Source organism: Onychomys torridus, chromosome 6 (genome assembly GCF_903995425.1).
Source record: "Onychomys torridus chromosome 6, mOncTor1.1, whole genome shotgun sequence".
NCBI classification, from domain to species: Eukaryota; Metazoa; Chordata; class Mammalia; order Rodentia; family Cricetidae; genus Onychomys; species Onychomys torridus.
In genome coordinates, this window is record NC_050448.1 from 39609417 (window position 1) to 39625461 (window position 16045).

The 16045-nt window shown below is 37.1% G+C and overlaps 1 protein-coding gene across 12 annotated transcripts in view; it reads left to right on the plus strand.

The window, feature by feature from the left end:
* Positions 1–16045, plus strand: part of Mbnl1 (muscleblind like splicing regulator 1) — a 115773-nt gene that overhangs the window by 89908 nt on the left and 9820 nt on the right. For 7 of the 12 annotated variants that reach the window (XM_036189503.1, XM_036189505.1, XM_036189511.1 and 4 more), the window contains 4 exons: positions 1307–1507; positions 8338–8595; positions 9735–9788; positions 10654–10807. In XM_036189503.1, the coding sequence (XP_036045396.1) occupies positions 1307–1507; positions 8338–8595; positions 9735–9788; positions 10654–10807 (667 nt within the window). Of the gene's footprint in view, positions 1–1306; positions 1508–8337; positions 8596–9734; positions 9789–10653; positions 10808–11092; positions 11502–16045 lie in introns of those variants that run through there. The other 5 variants (XM_036189506.1, XM_036189507.1, XM_036189512.1 and 2 more) reach the window with 2 other exon arrangements.

Here is a 16045-nt window from a genome sequence, read left to right on the forward strand (position 1 = left end):
TTACGGAAATGATATTTTTTATTTTGTAATTTGTTTAATTTCATGTTCTAGTATTAACTTTTGTAGTATATATCTTACTTTGCATAAAGTTTTATTGCAAAGCTTTCTTGAATCTTTCCTAAACTTGGCATCTTCTAATTTCTTATCAGAGAGAATCAGCAGCACTTTAATCTGATACCACCTTAGTATAAAACTTCCATGGACCTATTTTTACCACCAGAAAAAGAAACTAAAATGTTAAAAATTGCCTTTAAGTATGAGTATCATTTTTCCATGAGAGGGAAAGAAAGACTTAGAGACATACATATACATACTTGCAGACAGACAGACACACACACAGAATTTTTACACAAAGCATTACATTTTAAAACTTTAAATTTTTGAAACTCCATAATCAGTAAAATTGTAAATTGTATCTTGCTACCCTGGACAAACTGTTAAAATAGATTTCAGCAGACTATTCAGAAGGATCAGATCTATTCTGTGGCATTCAGATTTGCATATCAAAAAGTAACGTTAAGTCTCAACTATGGAAGTATTTCCATCATAAGTCCTATCTGATGACAGCCCATCCTCTGCTGCCAGGTATAATTCTTGAATAATTCTGTGGCATTTCCTGGGAAGTGTTCTGTTTCAGTCTTCACATTCTAGACTTTTCTCTTTCTAGTGAGGCTTATTTTACTGCTGAATGCCTCACAAGGATGTGATGGACTCACAGAACATTGACCATTTCTTCTGAGAAACCCATATCCAGTGACTAGGCCAAATGCTATCTCCTCTACACTCAGAAGACAGTATAATCTTTGCCTCTCACAGCCCACAGGACTTGCTAACTGTGTGCTGACTAGGGGACTCAATGATCCCCTGGGACTTATGTGTCTGCTCCAGATGATAGGACCCTTGTCCGGTTAACACTTGTCAACAGACCTTTCGAGTGTATCTGACACAGCAGTTACACAATGTATATCTCAGACAAGTTTCTAGCCTGGAGCTACCACAAAGGTGGAGACTGGGTGACCACAAACAAATGTCTGCATTGAGATATTCAGGGAAAAAAACCAAATATTTTAGATGCAAAGCTTCTGAAACCTTGTAGAGGTTCGCCTTCTAGATTTTAGGAGCAACAATGACCTAGCAAATGTCTCTTTACTAAAACCTTTTAGACTAAATTAAAAACAGAATTAAATAGAAATGAAGGAAGGAAGAATGAATCACAGATGAAGAATAAATGATAATTGTATAAAGTAGGGTATCAATTTGGAGTTGAGGTCTACAATTAAATTTTGCTTTCTGTTTTAATTTTCAGCCAATGTTTTCAGTTGCACCAAGCTTAGCCACCAATGCATCAGCAGCCTTTAATCCCTACCTGGGGCCTGTTTCCCCAAGCCTGGTTCCAGCAGAAATCTTGCCTACTGCACCAATGTTGGTCACGGGGAATCCTGGAGTTCCAGTGCCAGCAGCTGCTGCAGCTGCTGCACAGAAGTTAATGCGGACAGACAGACTCGAGGTAAGACCAAGAATTGGATCTTCATAGTTTCCATTATAGTTCTTCAAGTGTTTATGGCCAGAATGACTTAAAAAGCTGAAAGCAATGATTTTTTTTTAAATATTTGTAGCCTTTTTTTAGAATAGTTATGCTGTTTTGATTAATGTAATGGTTAAAAAAGCTACAACATCCATGTTTAGGCTACTAGGTAAAGGCTTGGAACTGGGATGTGGTGCCTGTTACTTCACTATGCTTCAGTTTCCTTAAAATCTTTCACATGATGCTAATACACATACCTCAAAGAATTATTTTAAAAAATTGTTTGGCACAGAAGAGTTGCTTCTTGAATATTTATCATTGTGGTATTGTAGCAATCAAAAATAACAAATGATTGATGCCCTGAGGCTCTCATAGACATGGAACACATTGGCTACTGTACATGAAACATTCCAAAACTCACTACAGATGTTCTCATAAGCTCAGGAGTACTTCCATTGAGACAGAAAGGCAGTTTTATGAAATGTGCCCTTATTAAAGCATTTCTCTTAGAATGTCACTTCACTGTTATAGTCTTGGGGTGGAGCATAAGCAGATGCTCAGGCTTTAATGTTGCTGGCTGAAAAGGAATTTAATGTTACATATCCTAATTTGAAATTATTGTTCAGAATTTCAGCATGGCATGAATTAGCAGACTTAATAAAGAGTCTGTGTAGGAAAATGGACTCTAGGCTAAGAAGTCCTGTGTGGACTAATTAAGAAATAAGCAGCATAGTAGGGTGGTATGTGAAGACAGTTAAGTCTAATAACTTGTCAAGTTATCAGAAATAAAATAAGTGCTAATATCTTATTCAATAAATTTTATTGGATATATTAGAAAGAATATCAAATTACAACATTTTTGCCAGGATGTTCCCCCCAGACACAGAGACATCACTCCATCTATCTACCCTTAGAACAACCTGATGGGAAGACACTGTCATTACCGTTTTATAGGGAAGTCAGAGTAGGAAAGGGATGTGCCATAACCTGTCCTTGCCATAGAGGTACACTCTGGTGTTTGGCTTCTCATTACACAAGCGTGGTTGTTCTCTAATGAATATTGTCTACAAGTGAAATAGGATAGCATTTAGATGAGTTTTATTCCTTCGGTCTTCATAAAGGATTCTTGGTGCATGATAATTAACCAATGGGACTCAAATCATCTGAGAGGAATGTCAGTATATTAATGATTCATAGGTAATAATATTCAAAACATTGAAAGAATGGACTTAAAAAAACTGAGCTACAATGCCAAAACTCTCTTTATTCAAAATTTTAGGTAGTTTTTCTCTAGTTGTGTTTTGTGATTGTGTCTTCCTTTTCATGAAGAGCTGCTCATGTGTTTTATCATTACCTTTGCTACTGCTAGAGAAGCTTTCCTCCTGTGTTACATGCATTCCTCATAGCAGTGGGCATGCCCTCCCTTCTGTTGACAGGATCTGAGTCATTGTCACAGTCACAGGGCCTGCAGTGGGAAACATGCATGTGCCTCTCTCTGCTCTGCATTGTGATTCTAGAGCACCCCCAACACCTCCAGTGCTGGCATGCTGGAGGGAGAAGAACATGGAAGGAGTGCCCACAATTCTTCCCTCATGGTTAACACCTACAACTATTTAGAGATTAAAGTCATGTTCTAGCCTAAAATATTTTTTGAATTTTTTTTTTTTCTTCTGAGGTAAAATTGGTCTAAAATAGGATCTTGGCTTGGTTCTTCTTGCTATATCTTTTCCTCTTTGTCTATAGTTGTCACACAATAAAGAGATTTAAAATGCTTCTGGCTTGTATATATCACTTAGAAGTACTAGTATTGACAGTACCAAGTGGGGTACAAGGTCTGAAGTTGGAAAATAGGTACCCACTGGTCACTGCTTGTATGGTAGTTAACTATGTAAACTCTGTCCCATTGGCTTCTGTTGCTTGTATGTAAAATTTGAGGATTGCACTATTTTATCTTTAATGTCACAGGGCATTTAAATCATTCTTTGTCTTTCAACAGCAACTATAAGAGGCATTGAAACATTTATCACACACATTGTGCATACATATACATATATATGCACACATATGTATATTATGTGCACATTATAGATGGATAGCATCTGAATCATTATACTCATCCATTCTTTGTTGGATATTTTTACGAAGATTATATGTTCTGTACTATAAAGCTCAGACTGTGGTTTTCTCTTAAAAGGAAGCCAATCTGTTAGTCACCAAAAAGATGCTCCTAAAATTCTGCTTTGTGGCTGTGGGACCCTTTCTGTAATTCCTAAACATCACTTTAATGCTTAAAGAGTATTTGAAGAAATTATTACAGTGTGTACAAGTATTAGAAATGGCTAAGATTAATTTAAGGTTATGCCTCTGCTTCATTACAAAAACATTAATAATAATGGAAATCACTGATTTATTCTAAAGAATCATAGTAAGCTCTCATGGTACAAAGTGGATCCATGGATGCGTGTATGCTCCCATATCCAGTGGAGAACTATACTGCATGTCCTTCAAGTTAAAGGTGTTGTGAATATCTGTGAAGCCTTTTACTTTTTGTCTGTTACCAAGGGCAAGAAAGGGCCCTCCTAAGAATAGTACTGCTCATGTAACTTCTACCCTGTAACTTTAAATGTCAGCCCATTCACCTGTTAGTAAATTAGTCACAGAAAGATACATTCCCTCACAGAGATCTTTGGGTAATCCAACATAGTTGATAAGACATAACAATTTTGAGGAAAAGTTTTAACATTTGTTGACATACCTTTTGGGGATATGTTTAGGTTTTTGCCACTTAGAAAATGTGTTATCTTGGTTGTGCTTTTAGACATGGTGCAGGGTTTGTTTACTGACTTACCTGGGACTAGGGTCGCTTGGGGTGGTAGTTTATACGTGGCAGCCTCACCCATATAGACTTACTGGTTCGGTAGGTAGTAGGTCTCAGGAATTTTTTCACTTATCAAACAAGTGACTGCCAATGCAAATGGTCTTCAGAGCATTTGCTGTTTAACTCCCAACTTTTCACAACTTCTTGTTGTTGGTTACTCTGAACTGAAAATGTTCTTTTTCTAATGCATGTATTGTTGTAGACGGCTAGGTTGCAGTGAGCATTGTTCGCAGCATACTGAAGGAGATTTTAGACACAGTGACAGTTACTAAAGTAGTTCACACCACACAGCAGTAACCAAGCATACCTCAGTGGCTGCGTGTTTCAAAGACTAAGTAAGACATTTCTTTGGATTTTTTTCTGGTTGTTTTTCCTCTATCAACTATTAAGGTTTACAATTATCCTACCAAAGTTTTGTTAGAAATTGGATTTAGAATGTTGTTGGTGAGGATTGCAATTGAAGTGCTGCATTCCCTGCTAAAAGCATCTTTTTTTCCATTTCCTGTTACACTATAGACACCAGCCTGGCGTCCGATATCAGGTCTGTTTTGATGTTCACAGAGTAAGAAACTCAGTGTTCAGTTTTGACTGAGTCCTTTTTTTGTGTATGGCTTAGTATATATCATCATCATTTTAATTTAGGTTTGAAAAACATTTATCAAACTACAGGAAATAGCCAAAATTTTTGACCCACAAATTTCTTTTCTATATATTCACATTAGAAAATTATCCAAAATGCCTATTGCTGTATTTCCTTTGCAAAATTGTTTGTAATATGAAAACAGTGGAAATAATCTCTTTTAGCTACTTAAGAGTCACTCATAGTCTGTGCAGTATTTGATATCTGCGGTGCAATCAGAAATGATGACTTGGAGCTTATGCAGAAAAATGAAAATGTTGGTAATATTAAGGTATTGTTTTCTGAAAAAGGTAACCAAGTTGTGGCTAAATCATGATCATAGTCATAAAATGTGTGCAAACAGAAAACTGCTCAAGAGGAAAATGGAGTCAGAATATTGCTTGGATATTTTTTATTTAATTTTGTCGTCTCTGCTGCAAATTTGCTAGTAAAGTTTGTAAGTTCTCATCTTGTTTTGAATTATGAAATATATTGAAAATTTTGTCAATTTTAATTTACGAATATAAACTACATCTAAAAGTTTTGTTTTAATTGGGTTGGTAAACCTAGTCTGAAGTTTTCTCAAATTTTCAGAAAAAGGAAGAAAGCAAACCCACTTTCAGCAGTCAGCAGGTAGACCCCATTTTACTGGTGGTGACTGTTAGGAGAAAATGTGTTTTCAAGTTGGCTTCATTTAGTGCCCAACATTCCAGAGTCCATCTATCTGCCAGACCTTCCCTGTAGTCTCTCAGCAGTCAGACTTTCATGAGGTTTCTCCTTCACTAGTTCCCTAAACTGTAAACGAATGTGAGGGTAGTGGTTTGTATCTTTCTCCAGCACCACCACGACTCCCCCATCAGGACAAAAGAACTGGGAAAAAACAAAACAAAACAAAACAAAACAAAACAAAAAACCTGAAAGTCAAAAATGCAGCAAAAAAGAACAATTGACTTTAAAACCTTTAAATTTTACTTGAAAGCTTTATTGATGCCAAGTTATCACCTCTAATTGAGCATTTGTAGGACTCTCCCTGCTTGCATTCACAAAAGAATCAAGTGTTCACGCTAGTCAAGTTGTCTTTAACCTATAGAAGCCATGCATGCACAAAGGGAACTGACACATGCATCCCTTTAGGTTTCAGGCCTTCCTGCCAGTGTGGCAAGAGTGAAAAGGGTGTTAGGTCTTTGCTTTCAGTTCTCTCTTAGGCAGCCTTAGGAAAGCGGGGTTACTGAGAACTGACTGGAGAGAGCACGTGTGGACCAGTCTGAGCTTCCTCTTGGGTGAAGCCATATTGTCAAACTTGCTTAAGCACAAAAGTGACCTTTCTGTTTATAACGCGATGTTAGAAACACAAAACAGAATATGTATTTTATGGGCAGGTATGCTGACTACGTTGTAATGTATTTCTTTCGGGGTGTCTGTTTTCCTGGCTCCTGTGATAAGCTTGTTGTTTTTAGCAGGCTCCAGGAACCTGGGTTCCTAAGGCCCCACCACTTCTTTTTGTACTCAGTTAGAGAAGGGATTGTTCTGAACACAGCTTGTCCACATTTGCTTTCTAGATTGTGAACTCGTATTACACTTGAGTTTTATTTGTTCTGTTCAAGAAGGTGAATATATTAATAAGAATAACCTTTTCTAACTTTCTAAATCATCTGTATTCTTAGTTATTCAATATACTCCAAAACTGAATAAACGAGAATGGTAGGGCCAGGTCGTTGCTGTGCTGTGGAGAACAGCTAGTCTTACTAGCTGAGAGTTGCCCAGTAGCCACATGCTTTTTAATATGGAGCCAAACCCACGTTCTTAGTATGAACCGCTTTCCCCCATAATAGGGTATTGCCATAATAGGGCCTGGGTTTAAATGTAGCCATTTTTATTAATACCTTTAAAATCATAGGGTCTCCTTCTTGCTTAACTACAAAACAGTGCCCAGTGTCTGCATTTACCCAGTTGTGGGAGGGGGCATCCTTAAAGTATAAAAACTGTGTCTTTGAAGTGTGCCTTGTAAACAGTTGAGGAGGTTGGGAGCTAGCACACACAAGTAATAAAGTCAAGTCATTCAGTGTAGTAGATGGCCCTCTGGTGGTCAAAAAAATCAAACTCTCAAAGGGAAACTTGGAAACCAGTAATAAGACTCCAAGAGCAAATGAATGAGAAAGAATCCATTTTCCCTCTTCCCCAGGGTCCCCACACCGAAATTAACAGGTAGAAAGCAAGTGGACAGTAACACAGTGAGCCTTTCTCCACCCGCTTTGTACAGCTGCCAAGTGACTGTCTACTGCCCAAACGTGACTCCTGGGAACATGGTGGTGGAAATGCTCTCAACTTAGAGTGCTCTGTGTTTCTCTCTGAGCACTGATTTCTACTTAACCAAAAGTTACAAGTACATAACCGAAAGTTCTTGCCTGACATTCACCAAACTAAATATTAACATCTTAAATAACATCAGTACCACTTATAAATCTAATAATTTAACTTAGATTTACTATGAGTTAAGTAATCTGTAGCTCTGAATCAGATTCAATTTCTATTTTTATTACATTTATTTATTTGTATGTGTCTGGTCACTTGCATTCCACAGAGTATATGTTGAGATCAAAGGACAGTTTTCAGGAGTCAGTTCTCTCCTCCCACCCTGTGGGTTCCAGGGATCAAGCTCAGGTTGTCAGGTGAGGTAGCAGCTCATCGGTTCCTGTGTCAGATATAAGCAACCATCCTGCCAGCATCCTTTATCTGACTCCATGATGTCCAATCCATGACAGTATCTTTCTTATTTTAATGGCCTTGACACTTTGAAAGAATGTTTAGTTATTTTGCAAAATGCTTCCCATTCAGTGTATCTAGTATTTCCTCAGGATTAACCATTGGCAGTGATTACAAACGACATGTATGATGTGGTTTTTTTAGGGGGTGGGGTGGGTGTCACATTAATAGAGAATAATGTTCCTATGTCTCATTCTTTCTGAATATTCATGTGTTCACTTGGTGAAAGTGGTGTCTGCTGGCTTTCTTCACTATAAAGTCCATATTTTTCTCCTTGGTAATTCATTAGTACACTGATACAGTACTTGATTAGGTATTTTATTATATGCTTTCCTTTCATCATGAACATCTTTTCTTTCTCAAGGACATTTCACTAGAAAGGTGCTATATTTTCATACTAAGCACTGCCAAATGATGCTGCTGTGTTGCTCTAATTTGCCATTCTCCTCCATATCCACCCTTGGTCACCAGTTTGTATAGTTGAATCACTGTCTTCAGAAGGGACCTGCTTGCTCATGTTCACTGAATCCCATTCATTTAATGACCTTGTAGGTGTGTCGAGAGTACCAGCGAGGCAACTGCAACCGAGGAGAAAATGATTGTCGGTTTGCTCATCCTGCTGACAGCACAATGATTGACACCAATGACAACACAGTCACTGTCTGCATGGATTACATCAAAGGGAGATGCTCCCGGGAAAAGTGCAAATACTTTCATCCTCCTGCACACCTGCAAGCCAAGATCAAGGCTGCCCAATACCAGGTCAACCAGGCTGCAGCAGCACAGGCTGCAGCCACTGCAGCTGCCATGGTGAGTAGAGACAGCAGTGCCCTTCCTCTCGACAGCCCAGAAGAACTGAACAATGTGTCTACTACAAGCTCTTCATCTATTAACCTCTTCTTTATGTTTTGCTGAAGATATGTTTGTTCAGGTATCCCACACAATACATAAAGAAGCTCCTATTCACAGAAGGGAGGGTAACTCCTCAGGTGGTTCAAATGGTTCCTCCTCTTGGCCTAACCCCTAAGAACCTGCCTTATTCTGGATGTAGGGTCTCTGAAATTCCTGCTTCATAAAGAACCACTGTCTCCTTTCTGACTTAACAACACTGCTGTCTCCAGTCTCTGATTCCTGCATACCATCGAGTCAGCCATTGTTCTCCTTGGGTGTGTTCTTTTGCACATCAAGGCTCCTCTTTACATTTATCTTGCTTCTAATAACATAATCTGGAACTATTTAGGAGAATTGCTTCAACAAAATTGTTTTTAAATTAGCTGCAACATTTTGAATAGCCCACCATCTAGATAGTTTGAAGGCTTACTGTGGCATAAACATGATTATTGAAGTGCTAAACCTTGACTAAGCCATTATATAGGAAGGAAAAAAAAAAACAGCACTACTCAAAGAGTTAAAAATTGGATCATTTAGACTAGCTACTAAATGGTTTTTCTTAAGATAAACTTCAATGTGACCTGGTAGCTTAGTTTAGGAGTCCATGTCTTGGCTTAGCTGTTTTAGTGTTGCCCTTTTTATATAAATATATAACTTATTTAAATATTCATAAGACATTGTTGTCACTGCACAGTAAAATGATCATGAGAGAGGTCGTTTCTGTGTTTGTTTATGGATACTTGAGCAAAAATACAGAAGGCAGACTCTCTCCTTTTCTCTTTCCTTCACTCCCCTTTTTTTTCTTTAGAGTATTGTTTGTAATTAACTGCAAAGAGGAATTATCCTCCAATAACAACTCAATAGTGCCTTTATTGTGCATGCTTAGTCTTGTTATTCGTTGTATATGGCATTCCGATGATTTGTTTTTTTATTTGTTTTTTCTCACCTACCCAAAATGCACTGCTGCCCCCATGATGCACCTCTGCTTGCTGTTTATGTTAATGCGCTTGAACCCCACTGGCCCATTGCCATCATGTGCTCGCTGCCTGCTAATTAAGACTCAGTCGGCTGTCAAATCACTGAAGCGACCCCTCGAGGCAACCTTTGACCTGGTACTATGACCTTTCACCTTTTAGCTTGGCATGTAGCTTTATTGTAGATACAAGGTTTTTTTGTTTTTTGTTTTTGTTTTTGTTTTGTTTTTGTTTTTAACCAATTAAAATATATATAATCCTCTTCCTGTTTAAAATGGTAAAGTACAATGAAAAACTGAGTGTGGTTTCCTGAAACATGAGCAGAAAGACCTAAAATGGGTACATAGATGGCTATGGTACAATGAAAGACTGGAATCCCAGCAGCCCACATTCAGTTTAACTCCATTGTAAAGCGTTCTAATGAAATACGTGGAGGACAATAAAGTGTGGTTTTCACTGTGTATTTATGTACCTGTGTGGTTAGCATGGCTTTAGTGATAGAAGTCTTTACTTTTTAACATGTCTAGCGCAGTATTTCAGGAGAGTTTGCATGCTCTGGGACATTTGCATGTGTCAGCAGGTTGGGGAGGGCAGAGCTGGCAGGATGGCGTCTCCCTGGCCAGTCACTGTACACTTAACTATTAACAGTGCTTCTACTCGTCAGCCCTCATGAAGCTCGCACTGCGGCTTTCCTTCTTTCCCAAGTCAACGGCTTCTCACAGAAAGCCTGAAGCATTATGAGACATAAAACACCTTACTCATTATAACATATGCTCTCGTTACTAGTGGGCTTTTGTTGTGGACGAAATAATGCTTCCTTTAAAGCTTTTATCTTGCTTAATTTCCTTAATTGGTTTTGTCGACTGGATTTTTTTCCCTGGGTAGTTAAATACTCCGCTGCTTGCTTGCTCGTGCTCCCTAACAGTTTTAGCCAACAACTGATTTTTCTTTTTTCTTTTTCTCTTTTTACTGGTATTTGTTTTTATACTCATTCACCAAACAGGGAATTCCTCAAGCTGTACTTCCCCCATTGCCAAAGAGGCCTGCTCTTGAAAAAACCAACGGTGCCACCGCAGTCTTTAACACTGGTATTTTCCAATACCAGCAGGCTCTAGCCAACATGCAGTTACAGCAGCATACAGCGTTCCTCCCACCAGGTAAGGGCTTGGATTTGCTACGGAATGCATCTTTGATGATCTACACAGGGTTCTACTGTTAGAGCAGCTACAAACCTGCAGCCCAGGTTAGCTGTCAGTCAGAGAGAGGGTGTACGGTAAGGCAGTCAGCTGGGGAAACACTCAGTTTTCATAAATGGCTTTCCTATAAAACTGAAAAGCTTACTGAGGCAGAGATGTTTTATATATTTATCGGTGTTTCTGCTATTTGGAATTGAAATATTCTCTCTTTCTCTCTTTCCTTAACACTGTTGTATGTTTGTCAAGCTGTGTTATGATGCTCTCCTGCTGTAAGACCCCTTTGCCTTCAAGATTCCACAATTTTATGAAATGACTCAAGTTTGAAATTTTCAACCTTTAGTTTGCAAAACAGACCAAGACCATCAAAATATATTCATCCTAGAGCTCTTAAGATGTGCTCTTCATATTAATTATGCCTTGCTAGGATTATTCTTGTTGCTATGCTGAAGTCAAAGTACCTCTAAGTTCCCCTGGTGTTTGTATTTACTGCTGAGTCATCCCACAGCACTCCTGTTTAGTGCTGAGTCATGCACTGGTGTTTCCAGTTTTCAGCTTGGTCACACACACATGCTCTTACTCGTAGAGGTTTAAGTGTTAAAAACACTAATAACTCACCTAGTTGGTTAGAAATCAACTATTTCAACATTCTTAATTTATTTTGTAAGGTTTTTTTAAACCTTTTATACCTTATATTTTGAAATTAATTACCAAAACTTACTAATCTCTTTTTCTTTCTTATGCATAAAGTTTTATTTTGAGAACACTATGAATATATATGATATTTTTAATAAAATAATTTATTAAAAAATTATTAGCTAGGTATGTACCTCATGTATCTAGTACCCTATGCTAGTAACAGTATTTAGAGTGTCACATTCCTGTGATATTAAAGAATGGGATAGTTTTATTTTAGACTTATTAGCAAATTAATACATTATGCTCATATTAGATGTTACTAGGAAACAAAACTTTTGTACAGATTATTTCTGAATACTGGCCATCCACACATAGAATAAATCAGTGGCTAAAATAGTTCATTAAAATGTTCCAGGTTAAAATAATAGCTATACTCTTGAGTTAACATTGTTTAAGTTGGAATTTGTCCATATTATGATCAAAATTAAATGACTTTAATATGTAACGTCATTGATCTTAGGGAAGCTTTCCCACTAAAGCACACAATATCTATCATCTCCTTCTATAGGGTTGTTCAGAGACTTCCAGGGTTTCATCTTTTTGCTTTTTTGTTAAGTTTTGGTGCTGCTAGATTTTGACTGTTGTCAATGAACAGTTGCTCACTTTTATGCAACCAGATCCCAAGCCAGGTTTGAAGGTATTATTAGAATATTTAAGCAAATTAAAATTGTATTTATATCATTTTTTCCATTGAATAGAATATTACCCTTAAAATGATAGTTTCCCTATTTGAAATTTAAAATAAAACAGATTATCTTCTTCCACATATTATGTAAAGAAACTTGAAATAATCTGTCTTATCCATGGGATTTTGCATTAACTTCTCACCAATGTTCAAACATTTCATTCTTCTCTAAATTAGGGTAGCCAGCAGTTATATGTTAAGTATGACCTGCACGTATGACAAGTTTACCCTTCAACAGCTCCCTGGTCTGTTTCTACACTAAAATATGCAGGTTCAAGTTAGGGAAACAGTAATTGTATGCATTTCTTAGAATCAGTTGCCTGCTACTCTTGAAAGATAAATTATTAATTTAAAACATGCTGAAAATAGGTTGAAATTTCAGAGATATACTTGTGTCTTATAATTAATTTTTGTATCAGAGAAAGTCTATTGGTTTTATTTACCATTATGTGAAACTATTATAGCAAGGAAATAAAATAATATATATTTGCAACCTGATTTGAACCGTCTAAAGCTCAGGTTGAATTATTCACTAGCCATATAACCAGAGATAATTGCTGTCATCCTGATTTAAAAATAAAAATAAAAATACTGCCATTTTTACATATGGGCCTGCATGTACATGAAAAATGCCCCTATGATATCTTTATTTTTGCAAAACACCCTTGTCAGAAAGGTAGAAAATAAAGAATTTCCACAGAGAAAGTAAACTAAATACCCCAAAAGCCACACAGGGATTAAAACAGTGATGTGGGTAGAACTGAGTATGGAACTATGGAGTCTGGAAGACTTTGGGAGTACAGACCCACTGTAAGGAGACTAGTTAGTGTTTAGATTGCCTGGTAGGTGGTACCCAAAGACTTCTGAAGGTCCACGTCCATCACATTGTGTTTGTGAATGGCAGTGGTTGTCTCTTTGCTTCCTAGGGTTGACCAGACAAAGCTGCATAGACGAACACAGCAGAATTTGCTATGCATAGTGATTTTTGTTCAGATTTTAGGGGCATTTTTGTATATTTACATACAAAATCCTTTGACATGAAAAATACTGGCAATTCTATTTTAAAAAAAAATCTTGCTAGAACTAAAGAAAGTCAGTCTTATCATAGATTCATATATAATTACATATGTAATAGCTTGGAGAAAACAGACTAGATCCCAAATCTAGGTTATCTTCTATGTATATAAAATCGAATTACATATAAGTGAAGCATTCTGTCTAATCATGGCATAGTAATTAAGAAGATACACTATCATTTTCACACCTGGGATTTTTTTTAGAGCCCTGTTGTCTAGGGCTTCAACAGTAACTGTAAGATGTGTGAGTATGTTTCATTCAAGTTACAGTGAAGCACAGTTTGCTAAGTCCACAGAGCAGTTGACTACATACATAGGAACTAGGTTGTTGGCAAAAGATCAGGGATTAGTGTCAAGCTAGTCAGCTAGTAGAGAAATATGCTCACATATTTAAGAATAGAACTGAACTTACAAAGCACCTGTCTACCTAATCCACCATTCATGAGTATATCCACCCAGTTATCATCTGTCTTTAGCTCCCTGACTTCTCTTTCTCTGTATCCATCTTGCCCTCTATTCAGTCAACACATAATGATTATATGCCCTGTGATATGCTAGTATTGGCACTAGAGATTCCAAAGTCATGACTGTAGGGGGAAATCTTGTGTCCAGAAATAGGTAGGGCACATGCTCTCCAGCCCCACAGCTCTCCTATTTCTTTTCCACTTTTCATTGCATTGGTTGAGAATCCATGTTTCACTCCATGCTGTGCTTGCCAAGCACGATAGACATCTTTTCTCCTTTTTTCTGAAACCCATAGTTTGGCTTGATGAAGAATATGCCAACACCAAGGACTTGAGAAAGCATATGCCCTACCTATTTTGGAGCTCGTGGCTCCAAAGACTTCTGTGTCCTCCATCTTGAGTTTTCCATTATGTTTTTGTCTTCCTCAGAAGCGCATATCACTTTTCTACCTAGCATATTTCTCTCAACCACTGTTAGCAGGAACTAAACGTTTACTTAATGCAGTTTCTATGCTGGCTCACATTACAGCTCTACCACATACAAAGAAAAGGCCAGGAAACTCTGTTAGTTGGTGGTGTAGATGTTTGGGCCAGGGTGGCAGGAAGATAGTGCCATTTTTATATAAGGGACACCATAAAGATCTCTACATTTTTATTATAATCAATATAAGTATAAATAATTATAGTTTTATTTATGTTAAAAAATATTTATAAATAATGAAAAATAAGGAAGCTGTTGCATGCTTAAATATCAAATTTGACAATTTAATGACTTCAAGTATTTAATAATAAAATAGCATTCTTTATTTTTAGAATGCCTCAAATTACCTTTATCCCCCTTACTGTAAACTTAAATAAGCAAAAATTATCACATAGAAATTCTGACCAGATTTCTGATTATAACGTTTTCTCTCTTGTATTTATTTTTCTTTCTCCTTAATGTAATAGTAAGTATAACTGTATTTCACTTATAAATTGTCATCCTATTTTTTATATTCACACAGATAATTAAAATTTTAATTTAAAAAGTAATATATTACAGTGACACATTTCTCAGAGCCACACCCTTTATTCTGCTGTGCAAATATCTTTGTAGGGGCAACTGGGAATTGACAAATACATTCACTTAAATTTTGTCTTATGCTGAAAACTGAGGGAAAATTTAAATTGACTATTTGTGCATCATTATTAATAAAACAACCAATTGGAAGTAAGGATGGATATTATTTATGGTCATTTCAAAAATGGTTTTGGGCTTTGGTAAGAGGGTCCTACAGCACTGTCTTCACATTTGTGAGTTACTGCACCCCAGCTAGAGTCTTCATTGCTGCGTTGTGTTTGTTTGCTACAAACCCCTCTTGAAGCTGTGTTCAGTGGTTACAGTGATAATGAGGATGATAACCCAAACAAAAATTCAATCATAAAAGCTAAAAGTTTTAGAGAGGTGTATAAGGTCAACTCACTTTCAGCGCGTGCAGGCTCAATTATGCGTGAATGAATGAAATACAGTAGGCAAACTGTCGCATACTACTAAATTTAAAACCTGTAACTTGGACAGTATTTAAACTGGCTTTAATGTTTCTTTGTAGCCCACTGTACATCTTCATTTATCTTTTCCCATTTTCTTTCCCAACCCTCCTGCCCTAGAGGGTAGTGCTTTCACAAAATCCAGACCCAGTATGAAGTCCTGCTTGCTCTGCTGTCTCTAAATATATTCTTTGTTATTGGTCTGCTTGGTTGCTCATTGCCCTTCATAAGTCTCTATGCAGTAGAAGTAGAAAATTACAAAGCTCTTCCAATGTCTTTAGCCATGCCTCCCTCTAGAATATAAGTTAGCTTCCGTAGATCCATTCCTCAGTCTACTCTGGCCTAGGTGCCCGCAGTCTGATGGCGAGCACAAATGAGTTGCAGATGGGATGGCGATGCCCCTTGAGTCATCTTCGTTCCAGTTATGTTTCTCGACGGCAGTTTGCTGTGTACAACCATCTCTGACAAGACTCAGTTGGCAGATATTTTTCTAACAAATGTTCATCCCAGATGCTGCTAGTATTTAAACAGGATATGCCAAGACTCAGATTTAGATAAAAATATAAAATCATCTTATATTTTAAACCTTAAGAAATCTAAAATAAGCTTGTAGAAAGAACAGTAGTTCTCCATGTGTGAATGTGGCCTGTACTTGATAAAAAATAGATTTTCAGTATTTGTATGTCAGAAAAAAAAAACAAAATCAAAAACAAAAAGCTATGAATGTGGCATTTATATTTGGTTCTTACAT